Source organism: Sinocyclocheilus anshuiensis, unplaced genomic scaffold (assembly GCF_001515605.1).
Source record: "Sinocyclocheilus anshuiensis isolate Anshui unplaced genomic scaffold, SAMN03320099.WGS_v1.1 scaffold821, whole genome shotgun sequence".
NCBI lineage: Eukaryota > Metazoa > Chordata > Actinopteri > Cypriniformes > Cyprinidae > Sinocyclocheilus > Sinocyclocheilus anshuiensis.
The window spans coordinates 145,665-171,243 of NW_015558606.1; the positions used below are offsets into that span (position 1 = coordinate 145,665).

The 25,579-nt window shown below is 37.3% G+C and overlaps 2 protein-coding genes and 1 pseudogene across 3 annotated transcripts; 1 reads left to right on the top strand and 2 right to left on the bottom strand.

Annotated features, from left to right (window-relative positions):
• Nucleotides 1-242: 242 nt before the first annotated feature.
• Nucleotides 243-830, bottom strand: LOC107680263 (insulin-like peptide INSL5). The gene is made up of 2 exons (XM_016476081.1): nucleotides 644-830; nucleotides 243-523 (listed from the first exon to the last, which is right to left on the bottom strand). The coding sequence occupies exons 1-2, from the start codon at nucleotides 828-830 to the stop codon at nucleotides 249-251; spliced, it is 462 nt and encodes a 153-aa protein (XP_016331567.1). The 3' UTR covers nucleotides 243-248.
• A 2,501-nt stretch (nucleotides 831-3,331) lies between these two features.
• On the bottom strand, nucleotides 3,332-7,224 carry LOC107680262 (potassium voltage-gated channel subfamily V member 2-like; annotated as a pseudogene).
• An 896-nt stretch (nucleotides 7,225-8,120) lies between these two features.
• LOC107680264 (40S ribosomal protein S28) lies at nucleotides 8,121-9,612 on the top strand. Of its 2 annotated transcripts, none has more exons than XM_016476083.1 (4): nucleotides 8,121-8,217; nucleotides 8,489-8,536; nucleotides 8,989-9,111; nucleotides 9,490-9,612. In XM_016476083.1, the coding sequence occupies exons 1-3, from the start codon at nucleotides 8,179-8,181 to the stop codon at nucleotides 9,109-9,111; spliced, it is 210 nt and encodes a 69-aa protein (XP_016331569.1). In that variant the 5' UTR covers nucleotides 8,121-8,178; the 3' UTR covers nucleotides 9,490-9,612. The 2 variants fall into 2 exon arrangements, with proteins under 2 accessions (XP_016331569.1, XP_016331568.1); XM_016476082.1 differs by having other exon boundaries at nucleotides 8,122-8,217; nucleotides 9,493-9,612.
• Nucleotides 9,613-25,579: the final 15,967 nt, after the last annotated feature.

Consider the following 25,579-nt stretch of genomic DNA (forward strand, 5'->3'; position numbering starts at 1 on the left):
GTGAATGCTGAAATTAACATGAATTAAGATTTAAAAATGCTAGAAGTATTTTTATTGTTAGTTCATGTTAGGTACAGAAATGAAGCCATGTTACCATAATGACTATGTACAACAGTGAGACACAGTTAAGGTAATTTAGATGCAATGTTTAATGAAGCATAATTTAATGTACCACATGCAGCTTCAGAAGCTCTTTAGGGCAGAAGACATCTGAGCTCTATATCCATCCTAGGAGAGCTGGTGTGAGTTTAGCAGTATTGAATCAGTTCACTCATGGTACATCCTGAAGTACAGCAGATGCCCGCTGGCCCGACATCACGGCGGGTTCTGGAGGACATGCTGAGATCCTGCACAGTGGTGGAGTGTTCCAGATGCTCTGCTGGTGGGCTTGTGTGCTGGTGGGGGGCTGGATGCTCTGTCACGCTCTCGGGGGAGTCATGCTCCCTCCACTGCTCGTTCTCAGCAGACAGGGTCTCTTTCTGGTGCGCAACAAGATCTCTGTTGAGCCAGTTTTGTAGATTCCCTGAAAAGGGACAGATGTTGTATCAACATGAGATGTTTTCATTTATCAACACACAGAATAAAGTAAATAAAAGGTTAATGAATTGATAACTACATGAATGTCTGAAGAAGGCAAACCTACTATGGGGGTTTGCAAAGTGAAGTTCTGAAGCAGGTGAGTTCCGTCTGAGTCGAGAACTTCCACACGATGTAACCACCATCCGAATGAACTCACGACCACAAAGCTTCACTGGTACATCTTGACTCTCAGTCTCGGAAGTCTCAAGAAGAATTAAAAAAGCTAAAGATGCAAACCACTTCATGTTCATAGTGTTTCTTGGGGTGATCAAATTGGAATAAACAATATTCAAGTGTGTTCAGGTACAGCAGGCTACCTACCAAAACCAGTTTGGGGATTTTATACCCCCCATCAGACCCTTGGCACGCATGTTTTCAAGCATCTATCTGGCCTTGAATGAAGAAAATCATGTTCTGATCTTTGAGGCCTTCAAGCTGGAACGTATTTCAGATAAAACGTGTCAACTCTGATATATTGTATTGCCCGAGTTCAAGGAAAATTGTGATAGCTGGTCACATTTTTCGTATTTACTTATAATATCTCTTTTATGAGTTTACAGATATGCGTCAATGAACGTGTACCTTTAATATTAGGGGAAAATGGATAAGACACTTCCATATTAACCATAGATATCACTAACTCATCTAAACACATTTACTTAATGGTTATGCTCATATTAATATGGACGTTTTATCTGAAGATCAACATTTGTGAGATTTATTCTTAAAATCTAAATGGAATAGATTTATTAATCTAAACAGTTCTAGTCTAATTTTCGGTCTTTAGATAACTATGATTTGTGAATTTAATGTCGGTTATTAAATGTTTTTAATGTCTATATGTTAATGGAATGTATTTGTGGACACATTCATTCATTTGGATAGCTAGGATAAAAAATATCTTGTTTTTTATTTCAAGTGAAAAGTGAATGAGACAGAAGCCCCCTAGTGGAATGTTGTTGCTAGTGTTTTTCTTATTATTTATTTGGATAATTATTATAATTAATGTAGTTATTATTTAATAATTTGTGAATTAGACATTTCAAACATCTTGATCATTCATAATAAACAATAGGCCAGTTGAATGGAATCACTTATTATTTCCGTTAATAATATCTTGTTATACAGTACGCATCATCTTTAATCTTTAAATTATCTTTAAATGTTTTAACAGGAAATGCACACTGTGGTCATCTTACCTCATCTTCTTACTTTTATACATCAAGATCTTTAAAAAAAATATGCAAGACAATGGCTGCAGGGCACTTTCATGAATGACTTTTAGCCATTCATTTTGATTTGATACACTGATGATTTATTTGTGTTCGCTGTTGGTGCGGATTAAGCTCAGGGGGTTGAGCAACAGAGGAGGCACATATAATAAATAACAAATAGATACATTAGTTATTCCAGTATTGTCTGAATTTACTAGATGATCCCATAATTGACCGTTATGCAGCAATTCCTGCTGTCAGTGGCAGAGGATGACCTTTCTTGTACAACAAAGGCCACTAACATGCAACTGTCAAGGGCTCTTCTCTTTACATTACCTTAATTGAAGTTGAACATTTCACTCAAAACATTGGCATCACGGGTCCTCTTGATCCTTCTTAAATCCTATTAGACATTAAGTCAGATCGCTTGACTTATCACTGACGGTAGCTTACGTGCTCACTTAGCACATAGATTGTTTTTAGAGAAGACAAATAAATGAAGATGTCCATGGGAAAACTCTGAAAACAATACAAACAAAGCCATTTATACTAAGTCAAAGGAAAGCAGCTCCTCTGAGATTCACATTGTGCATGGGCTAAATACAGAAAATGTTACTGGTTTCATGTAGTTTCATGGAGCCTAAAGCTTTTTTTATTAATGATTATATTGAATTATTTATGTAGCGACATGCATACGATTAACTAGTTCTCTCTTATGAGCAACATTTTCATATCTTTTATTAGTTTTCCAGTACATGCAAGCTGCAGGAATATGTCATGTGGCACAGAGCAAAAGGGATCCATATGTTATCTAAAAGTTTGACGATATGATGATATAATGTATTATAACCTCTTAAGACCCGAAAAAAGATTTTTAGGAAAAACATAGTTTTTTTCATGTCTTTACATTGTTTAGAGCATAAAAAAAAGTTAAAAAAAAAAAGATTTAAAAAATGATATTTCATTCATAAGTTATGCTATGTCTTCGGTAGAGGACATCGGGACTCAACAACAACAACAAAAAAAGACATGAATGAACATGCATAGGCAAAAACAATCGATTTTTTAAAATCACCAATACATTTTTAGCTTTCAGGATTTTTTTTTTTTTTTACCAAACTTTGTATAAAGATTATTCTCAACTATGTTATAACAGAATGATTTGATATACCATTTTTCTTTCTGCAAAATGTGTGTAAAATGGCCATAAACGGGTTTTCTCATTATATACAATGTATCTATAAACGAAATCTAATTGGCATATTAATGTGTTTTTGAAATATTATCATATTTCCATAAGAGTGTCACTAAATTAATATCAGAGGAGAGGGAGTGGTCATAGTGATACATCCAAACATTTAGCTGTGAAAAGCCCTGAATGTGCTCTGTACAGGACATCCAGACTTAAAACTGTGGCATGTATAGTCTCAGAGAAATACACCAAAATATAATGTCCTCATATGAGGTCACAGGGTCTCAGGAAGATAAGAAAGATATAGGATTATACTGGGGGAAAAAATGAAAGGGGAACAGAAATTAACAAGAATTTTGTTATCGTATGCTCTGACTTACTGCAGATGCAGTCTTATAAATAAAAACCATTACAAATAATAAAACAATAGAGGAAATCACACTTCAGACCGTCCAAAAACAGTCCAAAAGTGTGTTGGGCTAATCTAAAATAAATGTAAATGTAAAATACAACATTCAAATTGTTATTATTATTATTATTATTCCAGTTTTATCAGTCCCTGAAAGCCATAGCATCAAAATGCACTTCACCTAGAATAGAAAGAAACTATGTGAAAGCAACACTCCAAATACACCAAAGGTGTCTGAAGACCACATAAGTCTCACTTGATCCTCGGAAATCCTTTTTGTTTTAATTGAGGAAGAAACATCGTCAGAATCTCAGGATTCTTTTATGTATTTATCTGTACAGTGCACTTCCACCGCCTTACATGGAGGCAATGATGGACGAAATCATTTTCACACAGTTTGTGTTGATGTTGCAATTAATAGTCTGGAGTCTGTGATGTAATACCTTTTTATCTGAATCCATTTGTTGCCTGAAATGAACAGGTGCTGCTGAAAATCAGCACAAGGTAGTTCGCCAAAGATCCTCAGCGACATGCCATTTGTAAGCCATCTTAAAGCTAATGGCTTAATTTTCTTTAACCTGGCGTACACTCGTCTTTTAAATCCCAATTTAATTCAAGGCAGGCTGGGAACCTGAGCTCTCTGTTCAAGGGCAGTGAAGGCAGGTTGGGTGACAAGGACGTTCAGTGATGACACGGGCCGATATGATGTCTATAGTCCTCATCAGATTCTTCAGCTGGAGGCTCAAAGCAGTTCTCTAATTTTCTTTGCAGTCTTTTCTTGAGGTTCAAGCCCTGCTGCACTTTTGTGTTAGTGTCCTCCTGGGCCTTCAGCTTGGCATAATAGTCAGAAAACTTGTTAAACAGGATGGAGATTGGCATTCCATTTAGAATAATACCAAAAGATATGCACCCGAAGGCCACAACTCGACCGGAGTAAGAAATGGGCACCACATCTCCATATCCCACAGTGGAGATGCTCACCTGTAACAGCGTAAATGAAAGACGATATTAAAACAACGTCTATTTAAATACTGGACAAAATACAAAACAAAGACCAGGAAAGAAGCAAAAGAGAATTATGTTTCCACATCAGTTTATCAGCTCAAAATTATGCATGCAAGTCAACTTAGTAAGACTGAGTAAACCTCCAGAAAGTTCCAAACTAATCTAACTTTTCCAATCTGCATGGATGCCTCCATTTGAGAGGCATTACAAGGTATTATACAAGATTAAACACAGCTGCCAGAGGATAAGGACTAACAATTTAAAGAGGATAGAAGGATACAACAGCCACAGGAAATGACGATAACGATAACAATTAAAAAAAAAAGCACTCACACGCAAGTGATGCTATTAATAAGTTCACTTTTTTTTTTTTTTTTGTGCATAAAAATGGTTTAAGTATGTAAGCTTTGTACAGAACAGAATGAACAGATTTGGCTATTTAAACCACATCCTATACTAATAGGTGTACATTATGAATACATTTGCACAGTATCCTTAAAGAAACAGCACAACCAAAAGCTTCTAAAACCAGTTAAACTGTTCATTGAGTCTAGTGCAATGTTATTTTAGTATTATTTAAATACTATTATAGTATTTATTGATATTTTAAAATAACTTTTATTTTTATATTTTCAGTCTTAGTCATTTTGTTATGTGCTTTAATAACTTTTTTATATTTCTACTCTTTTAAATTAACTTTTTTTCATTTTAGTACTTAAACTTATTTCAGTTTGTTGACACGGCAACATTTTCATCTAATATGTAGTTTTTCATCAAATATTTATATTACAGTTTATTTCACTTTAATTTCAATTACTATTTTTAATAGTTGTATTACAGTAAATATAGTTTTAGTCAACAATAACAACACTTGTGTGGAAGACTGACCTGTATAAAACAAACCCAAACCTGATCACCATTGGTCCCCTGTGAGCCCACTCCATCGCCCCACATCTGTGTCTGACCTCACTGATGCTCTTGTCTATGAACGGAAGCAAATCCCCACAGCCATGTTCTAACGCTGAGTTGAAAGCCTTCCCAGATTAGAGGAGGCTGATATAGCAGCAAAGTCCTAATAATAACCATGGTTTTAAAACTACATGCTTAGGTATAGCATTTGGATGTCCGAGTAGTTTTGGCCATGTATATGAATATATGAATTATACTGCAATTCTGCTAATTGTGATGAATGTTTTGAGACAATTTAAGACATACTCACCGCTGCCCACCACCAGGCATCTGGTATACTGCTAAATGGTGTTCCTGCAACATCTTGCTCCACTGAGTGCATTAGGGTGGAGAAGGTGAAGATCCCCATGATAATGAACAGAAACAGGCAGCAGACCTGCTCAAAACACTGGCGAAGAGTGAAGCCAAAGGCCCGCATACCCGTCGAGTGCCTCGCCAGTTTCAGAATGCGAAAGATTCGCATGAGTTTGACAACTTTTAGCACTTTGCTAACTTTGCTAACTCTCGACATCGTTTTCAGATCATCTTGGACGCTGAGATCTTCCTGATCAGCAAAAGCCTCAAATATCAGCTGGATAAAGTAAGGCATGACAGCCACTAAGTCTACAAAATTAAGTGCACTCTTCAGAAAATGCTTGACGTTGCAAGTTGTCAGCAAGCGAAGGAAGTACTCAAAGGTGAAGAAGAGAATTGAAGTGATCTCCACACACTCCATGTAGGTTCTTCCATAGATTTTATAATCTTTCAGTTCACTCACAGTATTTAAAGTCATCGCTACAATGGAGATGAGCACAAAGAGGCTGGAGAACATAGCAAAGGCCTTAGCAGTCATCGAGGAGTATGGGTTCTCCATCAGGTTCCATAGCATCTTACGAATGCCACCAAAAACCATTGTTTTGAAACCCTTCTCATTATGCTGGGGCTCAATTTCCGCCATAAGCTCCCTGTTTACTTTCAGCTGGTCTCTTATCTCGTCTAGTTTCTCCTCGTAGAGAATGCGACAACAGCGAGGAGTGTCCCTCAAGTGCAGGCCCCAAAACTTCATCTCCTCCTCAAAATTGACAGGGCAAAGACTTTCCATTACCCATAATACATTGCTACAATAGAAGTGGAAGATGTAGTGGAAGAAAGTAGGATCCCGGTCAAAAAAAAACTCATTAGTGAGCACACAATAGTCATCGCAGAGCGTTAACTGCTTGACAGGATCTCTGCACAGGGCTAAGCTGCCTATTCTGGTTTTAGGGTATCTGATAGCCAGGTGCTTGGGAATTGTAAAGACTTTTCCACCTACGTTAATATTGATCACAGTGACAGTGTGGCATCTTTGCTGCTTCAGTCTCACTGCCTTTCCTCTTTTCTTGATCTATTTTGTCACTTGCCTGAGGTGATGGAGTATCAAGGTTGTCCATCGACGTCCAAGGTTTCACAGAGCAGTCTTGTGAAAAAGGAAAGGCGCTCTCTTCTTCCTCTATACTCTGTGAAAAGCTGGCATTAAGTTTGACACTTGCAAAAAGACTTGAACGTCTCTTTTTCAGCTTTTTCAGATGTCTTCTTGGATTATCCATTATTATGGTTACTTGAGGAATGGGCAAAGAACTAAAAGGAGACTAATTTCTTGTTAGAATTACAATCAGAAAAAGGTGGATTTTACATTCCAAGCATGCACATCCCACTTCCCTTTAAAATGCGTATTGGTTTACAACTTCAAGGAAATTTCCAGACAGATGCAGAACAAATATTCCACTGCTTCTAGCTTTTTAGAGTTTGCAGTATAGCTAAAAGACAGAAAGAAAAAGCAACTGTATTTGTTTACGCTCAAGTGAAGATCAAGAGTTGGGATTTGCCCGACCTCACTGATGCCGTAATCCCATTGCTGTTCTTTCTGTCCTCGGCAGAGTTAAAAATACAGTCATGAGGATTAGTGTTGTGATTTAAGGATTGAGCCCTTGAAGGAGGAATGGCAAAGGATAAATAGCAGTTGCAGGGATACTGTAAATTTATTAAATGCTCCCAGCAAATTTCAGGTTATCTTGCTTTTAAGCAACATATGAGTCCAATATTGTGCTCAGTCTGATATTTAAACAATTCAGTGCAAATCCAATATGAAAATCCTTTAATCCCATAATTTCCTTATCTTGTTCTGTATTCTTCCCTCTACTTTCATATCCTCTCAGCATGTGCTCTTATATGCACATTTTACCATCAATGTGATCAGACAAAACCTAAAATAACATAAACGGAACATATATCTATGGTCATAGTTATGTAAATAGCTTGCAGAAACACTTGAAATACGTAGAGAACTGTTGAATTGCTTTCTCACTTCTGACTAAACTGATGGAAAATTCTTTATCAGTTTTTTTTTAACTTGTGTTTAAAACCTAAAATAACATAAACTGAACATATATCTACGGTCATAGTTATGTAAATAGCTTGCAGAAAAACTTGAAATACGCAGAGAACTGTTGAATTGCTTTCTCACTTCTGACCATATGGAAAATTCTTTATCAGTTTTTTTTAAACTTGTGTTTAAAAAAAATAATCGGACTGACATAATCAAAGACCACATTATCTTGGATCTGCAGTATAAAAGTTTGCCCTCATGATCTCGGAACCGGAAACAGGTTTGTTGTAACTGTAAAACTATGTTTTATTAATATAAAGTCATTTTTTAGTCCATTTGCATTTTTTAAAACGATACCAACATATAACTTAAAATAAAACCTCATCAATTGAAAATATGCATTTTATTGTGGGTATATAAAACCTGTCGAGACCACGTGACTTCCTTTCCGAACGAAGCTGAAGTCATGGATGCCAGCCGCGTGCAGCCCATCAAGCTCGCCAGAGTAAGAAAAAAAAAAGATTTTATTGAATATTTCCGTTTGAATTATGCAATATACTACGTGTAAGATGAAATATATGTAATTTCATTATTCGTCTTATATAACAATATTATCATCCTCTCACAGCACACTAAAAAAAGATAGCGATGTTTGCTGTTAGGTCTTAGCATTAGCATATTGCTATCCAGCAGGGTTGATGGCGTACAGCTGCGTATAATGTTGTTTTCACCTCACATCACGTTATATTGGTGTTAATCGTGTGTTTTTGTTACAGGTTACAAAAGTGCTGGGAAGAACTGGCTCCCAGGGACAGTGTACCCAGGTGAGTTCAGACTGAACTCCTCATGCTCCGTGTCATATGCAACATGATCAGGGGCTTTTTTGCGGATTATTTCATGAAGTAAAATAGCATTTTTGTTATGTCCTGGAATTGAATGACATTGTGTTGTCTAAAAAGTCACTTTATAATAGTGACGATGTGTTTTGCAGGAAACCAATATCTTAGCTTGTAACCACACCTACTGCACATGATAGAACCCATACATTTAGTAAATTCTGCAAATGTTTATGCTCGGTATGACACGTTATGCGAAAATTGACGTTTTTTACGTTCTTTACCCTCTATTGTAATATTGATGAACATTTCTAGATAATGCATATTATAGTTGAACATCAAAAATGTGGTTTGTTGCTGTCAAATTTTGTATGCAGTTGAATTCATTTTAAAGTATTAGTTGAATTTTTCTTAAGTCTTAACATATTGTACTTCCATAGGTGCGTGTTGAGTTCATGGATGACAGCAACCGATCCATCATCAGGAACGTGAAGGGCCCAGTAAGAGAAGGAGATGTCCTGACACTTCTGGAGTCTGAAAGAGAGGCCAGGAGGCTTCGCTAGGTCAGTAAACATCATTCACTGCTGTGAATATATTGATCACCTCAGATTCTCGTGTCATGATGCTTAAAAATTCTACAACAGGTTTAAAGTGAATGAAAAAAAAAAAGTCTTATGTATAAGAAGTGAATGTCTAGTTTTAATACTCAGCAAATCTGACTGAAAGGTGTCTAAATATTTAAACTTATCTCTCCCAGTGTTCACGTTATTTTAAATGACTGTCTGTTGTGTGCTAGATTACTCTAATTGTGTTCCCCACATCTAATGTAAATGAAGGCAATATTAGGCATAATAAAATACAACAGTGACTTGAGGCTTTACCAGTCAGTATTGTGGATGTGCTTGATGTAATTTATATAACCTTTTGTCTGTTTCTCCCAGCAGTGCACATGTGAAGACCTGCAGTGGCCAAACCAATACTTGTGGAGAGCATCAACATCAGCTCTACAGTTGGCAGTAAAATGTCAATTTGTGCGCAGTTTGAAATAAAGTCTTTGTGAATAAGTTGGTCTCCTCCTTTATTTGTTTCTAATGAAGAACGTTTAATGTTACCTTGAGTTTTACAATTACTATGAAGAACTAATAGCACATTTTCCCAGTTTAATGTGAGATTCAGTCAGATCCAAGGCAAGATCTAAATTATGTGCTGTAGTATTTACATGCATACACACATACAGTGTATATATATATAGAGAGAGAGAGAGAGAGACTGTTCAAACAATGTATCTGAATACTAACTACATTTCAGATGTATTGGGCTTTAAACCAACCCTAAAATTCAACATTCAAATCATATAGAGATAACAGTCTAAAATTGTTGGTTTGCTGGAAAAGCTTGTATAGCAGAAGGGAAGGTGTTTCTTGGTTTTAAGTCGTCATGATTACTTTTTAAAAATCCTAATTAAAATTTAAGTGCTATGTGATGTAGTTATGGTCATAAGTGTAAAATTGCTTAAAAGGCAATTGCACTCAAGTGAGGACATGATGCTCAATTTCCCCAAGAATTTGTATGAAGTTTTGGAAGGTCGACAACGTTTCTGTTGATACATACTGAAGTGTTCATTGTTTGTCCATGAGAGGGCACTATTGTATGTCAGTATGGCCTGTCACAGATTTGTCAGCCGTTGTTGTGTAGAAACGAGCTGTCAAACTGATCCTGCTATAAGCACATTTGCAGATGTTCAGGTCAGAGGCTCATGGTTTATTTTGATTACAGTTTTTGTCCACCCCCTGGTGTGTTATAAAATGAAACTTTTGTGTGTGTGAGACTCTGGTGCATCTGTGCTTACTGTCTTCACCTTTTATCTTGAATGCTGCAACGTATTTTAATATTAATCCCAACAGCTCATGTCCTATAGTTAATTTGTGCAATAGATTAGTTTTAATTTCAAATGTATCTGCTTGGGTCAAAATCTTTGTTAGTATTAAAATGAATTAGTAAATAGAACTTGTGCTTTCTGTTTATTTATTCTTTCTTTGAATTGCAAGTATTGGGTTTATCCATGGCATGTACAAACTAATGGTGAATCAAATACAAGGCTTTGCTAATATTTGAAGGCAATAGCTGTTTAAGATAAAACCAAAATACTAATCCATTTCATCCTAATTTGGAGATTAAAAAAGACACTATAAGGATCATTTTGACCCCGCAATGTTTGCTGACATTTATATTTTATATTTCACATACTGTATAAAAATAAGGCCTGTTCAATTGTTACCCTTACAAAATCATAAAAAATTTAAAAGAACGTTAATCTCATCATCTAATACAAATTAAGCTTGTAAAGCTACTTATTAGAAACTTTGAAATATCTCCATGTTCAATAAAACATTCTGTTTCTGTGTTTTTGAATACTATGAATTGTAGTCTTAATAAAATAAAGTCAAATCACCCTTACTAAGCTAAACTAGGTTGTTGCCCTAAAGGAGGAAAGTCATGCCACTTGAACAAAAGACATCAAAGTTTGTGTTAAACTTCCTCCAACATCTAAAAAGAGGAACTGGGGGAAAATGGAGAGAAAAGATTTCTTGTAAATCTACATATTGACTGTGATCTGACATGAAGGTGTCTTCATAGCAGATATGTGCATGGCATAACATACATGTTTACCCGGAGACAAATAACCCCCACCCCACCCCATCTTGATGTCCCTGAGGTCTCATCTTTCTCTCAGGGTAAAAAAAAACAGGGGTGACTGTCGGACAAACTCACCAGGGTTTGTGATCCGCAGTAAACACCATCATGGTGCCCAATGAAGAAATACAGGAGAAAAGGAGAAAATATTTCAAATTTTGAAATATGTGCTTTTATCATATTGACAGATGAAGGCCAAATGTTTTGCAGTGTTATTTTTGACTATTAAATTTCTTATTATATATTTTTTCCCCCAATGATTTAAGTTTTAATAGTTTTTTTGTATACTGTGCTTCTTTTAAATTAATGTACATTGTTAATGTGAGAATTAACTCTGACCTGTTACATCATAGACTCGTAACCTTTGTTCAATGCAAGTAGGGCAGCTGTTCCTCCACATCTGCTAAATAACAACACTGTGCCACTGGAGCATTGAGTTTCACTTGTGTCAGTGAGCAGAGATGTTTGACCTTTCTCTGTTTCCTTTGTGCTGACAAGGTGCACATTTTAACGGTGCAGTACTACAGGAAACCAGTGATTTACTGCTGCAGGCTCTGTGACTGACCCTTGTTTATGATGTTCTTTTTGAGTAGCGAAGGCCCCAAGGATAGTTTTAATCATTTTCACAGAGCACAGAGGTTACTGCAGGACAAGCTAACTTTGACCTCAGCAACAGTGTATAAAAATGAGTGCACACAAAACATTTAAGGAACAAAAAATGAGCAATCCCTAGACTATGTAGCATTTAATTAAAGTACACTGTCCTCAACTGTCCACAAAAATATTAAACAGTACGACTATTTTCTACATTGATAATAAGAAGAAATGATTTCTGAAGGATCGTGTGACACTGAAGACTGAAGTAATGGCTGTTGAAAATTCAGCTTTGCCATAACAGGAATAAATTACATTTTAAAATACATTAAAATAGAAAACGGCTATTCTAAATATTTTCATAATATTTGACAATATTGCTGTTATTTTATTTTGCAATAATATTTCAAAATATTACTGTTTTTACTGTATTTTGCAGCCGCGTTGAGCATAAGAGACTTTATTCAAAAACATTTACAAAATCATACTAACCTCAAACTTTTGAACAGTAGTGTACGTTAACATCTTACTTCATCAAAATATCTGGAAATAGTTTATCTTATTATTGTATTGTTTTCACTATAACGAAGAACCAAATCTTTAGTTGCAGTTCTTGTTTTGTCTCAAGACGACAGCAGTATGTTTTTCACCAAGCTAAGCCAATAGAAGTGAAACAAGGCAAGGTTCAAGGGCACTTCTGATGTTATGGAGAGCATGCTAAGCTTGAGAACAACGAATCACAAACAAGCCTGATTAGACAATACATGGCCTTACAAAAAAGAAAAAAAATGTATTCAGCAATGCTGGTTTTATCTGTGGAAAGGTCTGTTATCTAGACTTTACTGTTATTGCTTTAGATCACTGAGAGTTTACAACTTTAGGCGCAACTCTACCCGATGCATTAAAAATATGATTGTGTGATAATGTAATAAAGCAATAAGCCCCAAGAAGCCACGGTTTAACAGCTAAGGGATGTTGTTAAAACCCCCTTAGCTTTTATAAATTCACTGTAAACCATGGCTTCATGGGACTTACTGCTTTTATAAAACATAAACTAAAACAAAGCAAATAAAATGTAATGATATTAATACAAATATTATTCTTCCGCCAAACAATGTAGTTCCTCAGAAACAGCTGTGGTTGCAACAAAGTGGCTGCCAAGCAACACAGATGCAGAAACAAAGACACAGTTTAAAACATGCTTTAAGACTTGGGTGTTTATTTTTATAGATCAACTGTACCTATTTTTATTAATCAACATTTATATTGTACAGTTGTTTAAGAATGGATCAAATATGGGTGTTTATTTTTTTAGATCAATATTTGCCTATTTTTATAAAACAACATTTATATTGTGCAACTGTTGTAGAATGGATCAAATATGGGTGTTCATTTTTTTAGATCAATATTTGCCTATTTTTATAAAACAACATTTATATTGTGCAACTGTTGTAGAATGGATCAAATATGGGTGTTCATTTTTTTAGATCAATATTTGCCTATTTTTATAAAACAACATTTATATTGTGCAACTGTTGTAGAATGGATCAAATATGGGTGTTCATTTTTTTAGATCAATATTTGCCTATTTTTATAAAACAACATTTATATTGTGCAACTGTTGTAGAATGGATCAAATATGTTTGGAAGCATGCTTAAAGATATGAGTGTTTATTAACATTTATCTGGATATCGCCATTAATTGTCCAATTGCTGAAGAATGGATCAAGTATGTTTGCGCTCCTCTTTGCTGAAAGAGGAGTTTCCAATTCTGTACAAGTGCGCTTTATTTGCGCGGTGCCAGAGGCAAGGATGTTGCTCCAGCATCTTCTCGTTTGGGTGCCAGTAAGATTGCAGGGACAATTCACATTTATGTCCCCATCACTCACATGATTTCTCTCGCCTCTAGGCCAGTATAAGAGAGTTTTTGTACAGTTGTGCTTCGCAAGCAGTGGTTGATGTAGATCGTCTGAGTACCAGCCGCTTTACAAATCTGTGGCAACATAAAGCCAAGGAAGTTCACCTCCATGGGCTCTCTAGTATACCTTACGTTAAGAGAAATATAAATGTGGCCTTGTAACCTGTTGCATTGTAACTGTTGTCAAATGGCAATATATTTTTTGTTGCAGTGATAAAGTAGGGGAGACCAGGTGCGATTGTAAATTTTTTTACATTTTCCTGCATAACTCACAGACTACTTAAAATACTCTAGTCATAGGTGCACTAATTAATAATACAATTGATATATTTTCACTAATAAGGACAAGACTGTAATATTAAAGGAAATACAAGAAGTCAGAGTGTTACAAGTACCCCCTTGGTGGGGGCAATTGTAACACTGAAAAATAAGTCATATTAACCCACTGTATCTCAAATAAAAGCCTACCTCAAAGTAAAGTAATCACTTTACGGCTGTAGCATCTAATAATGTTACTTAAGGTTTTTTTTTTTCTTTTAGATGTCAGGCATCATATGCATTCAAAAAGCAAAAGTCTATTTCTATTTTTGCAGAAGACTATGCAACTATATATATATTCTGAAAAATTGGTGGCTGGTAACCTAGACTACTTCAAACGGAGGGAGGCCCGTGGACGATACTGGTAACAAGTTATGCGCATACTCAACCCATGAGAGCTGTTGGCTCCAGGAGGACGGATTCTAAGACACCAAACATCACAACACCCGTTCCAAGTTTTGGTTGGCCCTCTCAGTTTGACCGTTGCTCTGGGGATGATCCCAGAAGAAAGACTCACATTCGCTCCCAGCAATCGACAAAATTCCTTCCAGAATTTGGAAACATGGTCAATGGCAGTAACCGCTGTCTCCCTGGCAAAAGGAAGTTTAGGCAGGGGAATAAAATGGGCCGCCTTCGAGAACCGGTCCACCACAGTTAAAACCACCAGCAAATGACATTGGATTGCAACCCCTCAGGCACAAATAAACGCCTCGGTGGGCAATTGGACAGAGGCATTACACCTTGTAAGGCATTGCGAACCTTCTGCTCCCAAGTGAGCGCAGAAATGTCCAGTTTCTCCGGCACGATGGAATCGGGAGAGGATGGACGTTCAGAACGATCAAAAATGCGAGACAAAGCATCGGGCTTGATGTTTTTGGGACCCGGATGGTACGAGATCGAAAAATCAAAATGACCGAAAAAAGCGCCCCCGAGCCTGCCTAGAGATCAATCGTTTGGCGGATCTAATGTACTCTAAATTCTTCTGATCTGTCCAGACAATGAAAGGCACCCCCGAGCCCTCCAACCAATGATGCCATTCCTCCAAAGCCAGCTTGACAGCCAACAGCTCTCTGTTACCAATATCGTAGTTATGTTCTGCAGGTGACAAATGATGGGAGTAAAACACGGAAGGGTCCATCTTTTTCATGTCCGCGAGGGAATGCTGGGAAAGCACTGCATCGACCTCCACCACAAACTGACATGAAGGATCAGGTGTCACAAGAATAGGAGCCGAAACAAAGTGACTTTTCAGGTTGGAAAATGCAGCTTCAGCTGCACTAGACCACCTGAACGTCACCTTGATGGAGGTCAAGGCAGTCAGAGGGGAGACCAGTTGGCTGTAATTACGAATGAAACGTTGGTAGAAATTGGCAAAGCCCAGAAACCTCTGCAGGGCCTTGTGGGAATCTGGGGTTGGCCAATCAACCACAGCCTGAATCTTGTCGGGATCCATGCACACCTCCTCGGACGAGACGATAAACCCCAAAAAAGGGACAGACTGTGCATGAAAAATGTGTTTCTCCACCTTGACAAAAAGACCATTCTCAAGCAGCCTCTGAAGCACTTGTCTGACAGAAAAAATCAATATGTCATCCAGGTAAACATATATGAACTGATCGACCATGTCTCTCAGCACATCATTGACGAGTGCCTGGAAGACCGCGGGAGCGTTGGACAGCCAGAACGGCATAACCAAATATTCAAAATGCCCCCTGGGGGTATTGAGGACGGTCTTCCACTCATCCCCCTCCCTGATGCGGACCAAATGATAAGCGTTGCGAAGATCCAACTTCGTGAAAAAGGAAGCCCCCTGCATCCGCTGAACGCTGAAGACATCAACGGCAAAGGATACGTATTCTTTGCCGGGATGTTATTCAACCCTGGATAGTCAATGCAAGCTCTCAGAGAACCATCCTTTTTAGCCATGAAGAAGAATCCCATCCCAGCAGGGGAAGAGGAAGGGCGGATAATCTTGGCTGCAAGAGAATCAGAAATATATTTCTCCATGGCCTCCCTTTCAGGAGCTGAAAGCGAATATAACCTGCCTTTAGGCGGAGACGTACCTGGCAATAAGTCTATAGCACAGTCATAAGGACGATGCGGAGGAAGAGAAGCTGCTCGAGACTTACTGAACACATCCTTCAGGTCTAGGTACTCCTCGAGCACGTTAGGCAGGTCCACGGGTTCCTCCTGTAACACAGAACACGAAACAGAAGAACAAGCAGACAACAAACAAGACGCATGACAAAAATTGCCCCAAGAGCAAACAGAGTTCTGTTGCCAATTAATGTGAGGGTTATGACGGGAAAGCCAAGGATGTCCAAGGACCACGGGAACAAGGGGTGAATCAATTATCAGGAGAGAAATTTCCTCAGTGTGATTACCAGATGTGATGAGCTTGACAAGACCAGTACTACGGGTGACTGATGGCAGAACTTGACCGCTGAGTGCATGAACAGATATGGGATGAGGAAGCTTGACCACAGGAATGTTAAGCTGCAAAGCAAAAGAGGCGTCGATTAAATTATCCTCCGCTCCCGAGTCCAATAAAGCCTGGCAGGTGTGGAAAATGTTGGCCCATTGTAGTCTGACCGGAAGGAAAGTATCTGAAGAGGATTTTTCAAGAGATACACCACCCGTCAATAACCTCTGGTCTATTGACGGGCTTGGGCTTTTACCGGGCAATTGGTAACAAAATTGGTACCCCTCCACAATACAGACACAGTCCATTGCTTCTCAAATGATCCCTCTCCTCCCTGGACAGTCGGGTTCTGCCCACCTGCATGGGTTCCGGATCGAGAGCCGAGCTGACTGTTACATTGGAAGAGTCCACCTCAGGAAACGAAAGCTGATCACGGCGTTGCAGACGATTATCCACACGAATCGCCAGCTTGATCAAACAATCCAGATTAGTGGGTAAATCCAAGATGAAAATTCCCTTTGGATACAGTCAGCCAACCCATGCAGGAATTTATCCCACTGTGCCTCCTCATTCCGTTTGCTTTTCGCCACCAGAGTGCAAAAATCAACAGAGTAGTCAGTAACCGAGCGGTTGCCTTGTTGTAAATCCGCCAACTCCTGGGCCGCCTCCCGACCCAAGACTGCTCGATCAAACACTCTCTTTAATTCTTCGGCAAATGACTGGAACGAGGAGCAGCAAGGATGTTGATTTTCCCACACTGCTGTCCCCCACAGAGCAGCACGTCCAGATAACAGAGTAATCATCAATGCCACCTTAGATTGCTCGGTAGGAAACAACATGGGTTGAAGTGTGAAAAACAAAGAGCATTTTGTCACAAAAGCTCGACATAACTGTGGCTCACCTGATTAAGGAGCTGGTGGTGGTAGACGAGGCTCACCATGATGATCCACTTGCTCAGATGAAAGGGGAACAGACGGTGGGGCTGGCACAGTGGGTGCTCCATCTGTATCTGTCCTGAGCTACCGGAGCTGGGCAGTAACCTCGGACACCTGCGCTACCAAGGCTTGCACAGCACAACCCGTAGCCATGATCTGTTCCTCCTGTTGTTCCATACGAGCGTTGTTGCTGGTAAGGAATTCTCTCCATTCACTTGCTGAATCCATCCTGGTTGGATCGTTATGCCAGGACCTATGTCAGGAATAATGACTCGAGATTCAGTTGCAAGTTCACAAAAGTTTATTAAATGAAGAACAATGGGCAACAACAGAATAAACAGGAAAGTTGTGGTGCAGAAGATATCCTCGGCAGCGCAGGGACTAAAATGGACAGCTGAATGAATTCCAAGACAAAAGTTCAATGAAAATGTGATCCATAAACGATAGGCAGTATAATCCACAAACGACTGGCAGTAATATCCACAAAGGCAGGTAATACACAACGGCAGGAACACTGGGGCACAGCACACGGGAGACAGGAGACACTGAACAAAGAACAATAGTGAGCAACACAACGATCCGACAGAGAATGAACAAACACAAACTCAATATAAAGCACAGCTGATCAGCACCAGCTGAACCCGATCGCTAATCAGTGATCATGAGTTGCCCAGCAACGCAGGTGACAGCACACACAATCACAACAGACAAGGAAGAATCCACAGACCTGCGAACCATGACACAATGAACATGATTTTGACAGGAACAGTTAATGCTTACAGTAATAGTGTAATAGTTACAGTAATAATTGTCAGAGTATACATGCGTGCATGTCCATACCATACATGTACTTTATGTTTTATACAACCATTAGTTCCTGTTAGGGCTGCACGATAAATCGCATGCGATATTTAATGCGCATCTTATCAGTAAAGCCGGTTCTGTAATCAGCGGTAAATCTCCATTTCTTTCCGGCTCAGACTGCATTGGTTAAAGCTTATGGGGCTGTGTAAACTAGTCTGGATAAACCTTCAGATTACACCGCAATGGCTATAGATATTCCAAAAAGTATAATTAATGAGATAAATAAATGTATATATAATTTTATTTGGAAAAATAAACATCATTATTTGAATAAAAAAATAATTTGTAATCCACTTAATCAAGGTGGGCTAAATGTACTTGATTTTGAAATATCTAACACTATTTTTAAAATTAAGTGGATACAAAATTATATCCGTTCAAAAGATAAGCTATGGTATTATATCCCTAATATTATTTTTGAAAAAGTAGGTGGTATTGAATTTCTTCTTAATTGTAATTTTAATATTAGCAAGCTTCCCATAAAACTTTCCAATTTTCACAAACAGGCATTGTTATCATGGATGATTATATACAAACACAATTTTTCCCCTCACAAATGCTTAATCTGGAATAATAAATACATTACACACCAAAATAAGTCTTTTTTTTTAGTTAATTGGTTTAGAACAAATATTTTGTTGATTTCTCAACTTCTGAATAGTAGTAATGGTCATGCGCTTACATATTCAGAGTTTTTAGAAAAATTTTCATTTTATATACCTGTCAAGGGGTATATGATGGTAATTAATGCCATTCCTTCAGAACTTAGGAAATTATTAGAAAATGATATAGTCGAAAAACCAAATTTAGACTTCAGTGTTAAACTGGAAGGTATAAATATAAAAGAACAAAAATGTAATAATAATTACCTTAGAACGATTTGCCAAATTTCCGGTGTTCCTTTAGCCATTGGATTTTGGAGATCACAATTTCAAGATGTCAACTGGAAAGAAACCTTTAAGATCTCCAGACGTTTTTGTATCACAAATAAAATTAGAGAAGTATCATACAAGATCGTTCATCGTATTTATCCTGTAAAACAGGTAATTGCAAAGTTTTGTAAAGACATTGACTTAAAGTGTGTTTTCTGTAAAGAGGAAAATGATAGTATTGTTCATTTATTTTATGATTGTATTTATACAAAATTATTTTGGTGTGATTTGTTTTTTTTTTTTTAAACAAAGCATAAGCTCTAAAAGATTTTCAGAATTTGTACAACTCTTTTGCTTTAGACCATCTACAAATGTTAAATATTCAAATAAAATGTTAAGGATTGCTTTATAGTTACTTATGTTGTTCAAACCGGAAACCGTATCAAAACGGTGCACACCGGTTTGAGCTTGAACTTGCCCCTGGTGAACTACTTGACTAATTCCAGTACAGAACCTATATGATGTTGCGCATGCGCGACTGAACAAATCACTCCCCGAGACGACTCGTTCTTCCCGAGTCACATTAAAGATTCGTTCAAAATGAACGAATCGTTCAAGAACGACCCAACACTACTCTGTGTAGTTAATGCTGCTCCATGTGAAAGCATGCACGTGATGGAGATTTACTGCTGATTAGAGAACGGCTTTACTGACAAGATGCGCGTTAAATATCGCATGCGATTTATCGTGCAGCCCTAGTTCCTGTACTGTATCACTCCACTTGTCTATATTTGTGTGTTTCAGACAGTCAGTCTATGCATTAGCGGTGAACAGATTCGTTTCAAAACACTGATTCATTTTGGAATGAAACAATACTGCAGCTGTAGCTGTGTCCCAATTCAGTTGCTGCATCCTTAGCCCCTGTGAAGGATGAACTGAGTGTTGTTTAAATGGGACCGTACATAGGATTGCTATGTCCCTGAACTGGGACACAGCTTCTGACTGTCTTTGTAAATCATAGAATCATTAACTGAGTCACTGATTTATTCATTAACAAAACTTCACTACTTTGTAGAGACGTGACAGTTTATCCTGCTTCAGATTTGTTGGAACTATTTTGATTGGCGATGCAAAAATAGCTAAAATACATGCTATAAAAATATAGATATAGAAACATAGTATCTTTAATAAAGAACCATTAAACCAGCAGAACGAGATTCTTTAGATGTCACATTGGATTAACACTAGAACCGCCACGGGGTACATTTTACCCGTGGCTGTTTTTAAAACGTATATAAAATATTTTTAATAAAACATTCAAGTCTCCCAGTCACTGACTTTTACTGAAATTGTGTGATTTACAAACCCCTGTGTTTAAAAACTGTTTAGACAAAACCAGATCAAAAAACGGGGCATTTATACCTATAAGCGCCAGCGCGGGTCAAATTTACCCGCTATATAATGCCTGTATGTTCGCGCTGTTATTTTCGTGCTGTTTATGTTTTAACAGTACATTGTATGGGATTATAATTCTGCCACAATTCTGCCACTATTCTGCGCGCGAAAGATCATATTTTGAGCGCGCAAAAGTGCGTTTTGCACGCGCGCGAACTGAGTTTTGTGGAGAAAATGTTTGTCTCGCAAAGAAGAAAGTATTTCGAGCGCACGAAAATCAATTTTGCATTTAAAATAAGTTTTTGGATGTGTGCAGACCTTCTCTTTTGCGCGTGCAAAGTTTCACTAGCTTGCTCACCTGATGCCCGCCCTCAGTGCTCTCTAAATGCCAACAGCTCGCGTGCTCAACACAACCCAGCGTTACAATGTGCCATAATTCCAGCTAATCAGAGACCAAGGCTGCTAAATTCTGATTGGCTGCCTTGACAACCAATCACAACATTTCTTGCATTACCTCGACAGCAGAAGAGGAAAAATACAGTGCATGCATAATTATTATGTCTCTGATTGGCTGGAATTATGGCATATTGTAACGCTGGGTTGTGTTGAGCACGTGAGCTGTTGGCATTTCGAGAGCACTGAGGGCGGGCATCAGGTGAGCAAGCTAGTGAAACGTTGCACGCGCAAAAGAGAAGGTCTGCACACATCCAAAAACTTATTTTAAATGCAAAATTGATTTTGCATCTTCTTTGCAAGACAAACATTTTCTCCACAAAACTCAGTTCGCGCGCGTGCAAAACGCACTTTTGCGCGCTCAAAATATGATCTTTCGCGCGCAGAATAGTGGCAGAATTGTAATCCCATAACATCGCTATTTATTCTAGTCTGCCTGTTTCCTGAAGAAAAAAAAAATCCGATCTGATGTAGCCTAGGCTAATGAGTAAAACCTTTTTTTTAATTACCCGAAGTTTATTGGTGTTCTTCTTGTATAATTCAAATTATAAATGATATAACTAAACAAATTAATAATTAATTAGGTGAAGCTGTGCGCTTGAATTTGTGGTGAATTATTATTGCGCTTTATTGTCTATAGGCTATTTTAGTAATTTAAATAACATAGGTTATCTTAATATATTGATTAATGACATTGTATTATAATAGCCTGTTACACCACCTAAATATGTATTTACTTCCTTCTAATTCTCGTTGTCAGTGCAGGCTTGTTTAGCTTAATATTGACTGTTATGAAAATTGACTAGTGTAGCCTGCATAAAAAAAGCTTTGAACATAAAACAACAGGACAAAAATATAGTTGATGACTAGAGACATAATCATTTCATGACTCTAGACACTTCTTTGTGAAGACAGTAGCATAATACAGTGAAATAATATGTTCTTTAGGCATTCAGAAACAGCGGTCATGTGCGTGGGTAAAATTGACCCGCTGGCGGTTTTAGGTATACAGCGACCCCTGGCGGTTCTAGTGTTAAAGCTTCTTTAGTTCTGTGAAAAAGGCGCCAATGTGTGAAGTACATCTTCTGAGTAATCTACATCCCATCCAGTTCCCACAGAGTTAAACATCTTTCCACTTCTGGAATATGTATAGACATGTGGAATATCGTCTTTGCAGATCATGGAAAAATGCACTGTCTGCTCCCAGTTTTCCGTTTGTTTTGCCTCTTGTCTAGGACTCCTTAGGGGATGAAAGGTTAACAATTCCCTAATGTTGCTTATTTTTAAAAGTCACAAGGGGTTGCCTATAGCAGATGTTCTGAAAGTTAAATAGGTCGCAACTAGAAAGTGTTTTATAACATGTTGAACTCGTCAAACTTCACTGACAGGAATGTTACATGACGGGCTAGAACCTGATTATATACTGACAGGGCACCCAGGGGTGAATATGCAAGAAAAAATATATTGTTTACAGACATTCAAAGCATATAATCATTCATCTGGCAAACTGAACATGACTGCTAAACACTGGCTCATTGCTAACTAAAAAGCTAATGATTTATGTGACAATTAACACAACATACGTGTATCCCTTTACTCAGAAGCATTAAGTGTTGCACTAGTCATTTCTCATTTCTCTAGAAATTACTGGTTGAAACTGGTTCTGTGATCACCCAACTCCTCAAAAGAAAATCTTGTATGTGTCACAGGAAATTATAAAGGCCTATAGTTTATTTTTTAAAGAGAGAGAGAGAGAGAGAAGTGAAACTTGTGTAATAAAAGCATCTTACATATTTATACTGAATGTCTGGGGCGAGTGAAATAACATCAGCTACAGTAAAACCCGACTGTGCCACCAGCATCAGATTTAATAGAAGAAAAAAAATTAGATTAAATGCATCTTAAAGTTTTAGATAATGATACACTTTCAGTTTTGACAATTAGCATAATTAACATAATTAGAAGTGTTCTATTGTCAAAAAAATCCATAATATGGCCCTGTGCTTAAATTGTGTGGATCAGTATCAGGGCACACATCTGAAAGCTGTTAAGACATTTATGCATGTGCGAAGTATATACATCCTGTCCTTTCCTAGTCTCAAGAGTTTAACAGATTCAGCTATGCACCATGCATGCTTCAGTGAGAATGAGAATACAAGACTGCATTTTAAGTCAGTTTGTCTCTGATCTTTGCAGGATCTGAATGAATGTTCAACCAAATTAACACCATAACTGAAAGGGTACAGGGAATATCAGATGCCGGCAAGAGTTCAGAACGTGAATAAGCGACAGCTGCTGCATCTTGTCATATCAGAGTGTCATATGAAACTAACTCGATGGTGCCAAGCTGATGTCCACTGCTGTCTGATCATACTGAGTCTGTAGATGTTGATTGAGACACAACATTGCACAGGCGCTCCACTTACTGTATTTAGTGCTGCCCTGATGAAGCTGTTTGACATAAGCTATTTACATATATTCCACAAGACAAAATCATCTGAAATATCCAAATGATCCTGTTTAAAGGTTTAGATGATCATCTTTAAAACTACTATATAACACTATATACAGTGGAGTCCAAAGTTCACACTAAAAATCTGGGTTTAAAATTGTTTAACTAGTAAATAAACAGAACGTTTTAGGATTTCTATAATAATAATAATAATAATAAATGCAACAAAAATACTACGATTAAAAACAATATAGAAATATTTACATGAATAAGACATATTTAAGATTAAGAGTATGATCATTGGGTTTTACACAAACGTGTGGTGTTAATGGAGCTCAACTTTAGCTGTCATTCAAATAATATTTTTTCTATTCAACTTTTATTCTTTCTACAGGAGAATAATAATTCCATAAAAATTCCATTTCTGGTCTTAGACTTACAGACCTCATATGTAAGATTTCCAAATGCATATATATATATATATATATATACACACACACACACTGTATATATATATATATATATATATACATACATATATATACATATATATATGACTGTGTATCTGAGTTTGTTATATAAGCAAAATGAGGAAACACAACACAATAGCTCCATAAAGAGATGTTTGTTTGAGCGTCAGAGAAAGGATTCACAGCAGGCCATTTTCTATATGTGTTTTAACCAGACAGGAAGTGTGTTAATTCCAGTGGTGGTTCTCAGTTGTTTGAATGAGGTGGTGATGAAGGCCATGCGCTGATCTGCAGGATTTGGGCTGAGGGAAGTTAACCTCTATATTTGACCACAAGGAGGCGGACGAATGTTCTCTGGACGGTCCCAAAACACTCTTCTTTCAAGCACGTACACTTCATGCCCAGATGTGGTTTAATGTCCACCCAGAACAAACTGTTCTGTAATAGTTGAGTTCTGCTCTGAGCAAAGAAGTTTAATCTTTAGTAACAGTTATATTCCAGTTTATCTTTTCATTGTTTCTTTAACTTTCATTTCATTATTATCAAGCATGTAGTTACCTATGTGTTATAAATACATAAATAGGGCCACTTTAACAGGTGTAGTTACAAATCAGACATGGTTTCACAGTCTTCAACATCACACTCACGTAAACACCACAATCTCTATATTCAGAAGAGGATAACCACACTATGACAGTACAAATCTTATGACTGAAGTCATGCTCAGCATATTTAAAGTCACATGTAACCATACCACAGTATGGCTTCAGTATACACCAGCATCCTCTTGAACTTCCTATTCATTAAAGAATCCTGAAAAAATCAAGTCATGGTTTCCACAGCTGTTTTTAACATTGATAATATTAAGAAATATGTTTGAGCATTAAATCAGCATATTAGAATGATTTCTGAAGAATCACGTGACACTGAAGACTGGAGTAATGAGCTGAAAATTCTGTTTTGTATCACAGGAATAAATTATATTTTAAAATATATTCAAATACTAAATATTTTCTTAATATTTCACAATATTTTACTGTATTTTTGTTCAAATAAATGCAGCCATGGTAAGCATAAGCGACATGCTCATTTGCCAGTGTTCATTGTGTGTTCACAGCTGTGAATAACATACAGAAGAATTTCCTGTAATACAGTCCTCTCAATAAAAATGCAAAACAGGTTGTGTTAAACCTGAGTCATAGATACAGTTTATGGAAAGGCTGCCACTATTATGATGCAATCACCCAGAGATATCTTCTAACTGAAGCTGGAATGTAGATGTAAAAATACTGTTTTTACATAAACTAAATGTTTCTGATATATACAGATGAATGAAAATGAAGGCAAATGACTTTTAACAGGAAAGATCCAAAAAGAGAATAAATTCATTCGAGTCACATGTTTATTATGTGACAGCTAACAAGAGCATGATTTATGTGTTGTCTACTAAACCAAGACCTGAGTAATGCTTTTGTTAACCACTGGTTACTAAAACATAATTGTATTACCATAACTTCCTCAAGAGAATTTCAGCACTTTTTTTTATTTCAACAATGATTCTGTTAACGTTTCCTCAGACATCTATAGCTTATGCACCTATAGCGCCTCTTTCACATAAATCTTCTGTGATGCAGATGTTGCGCA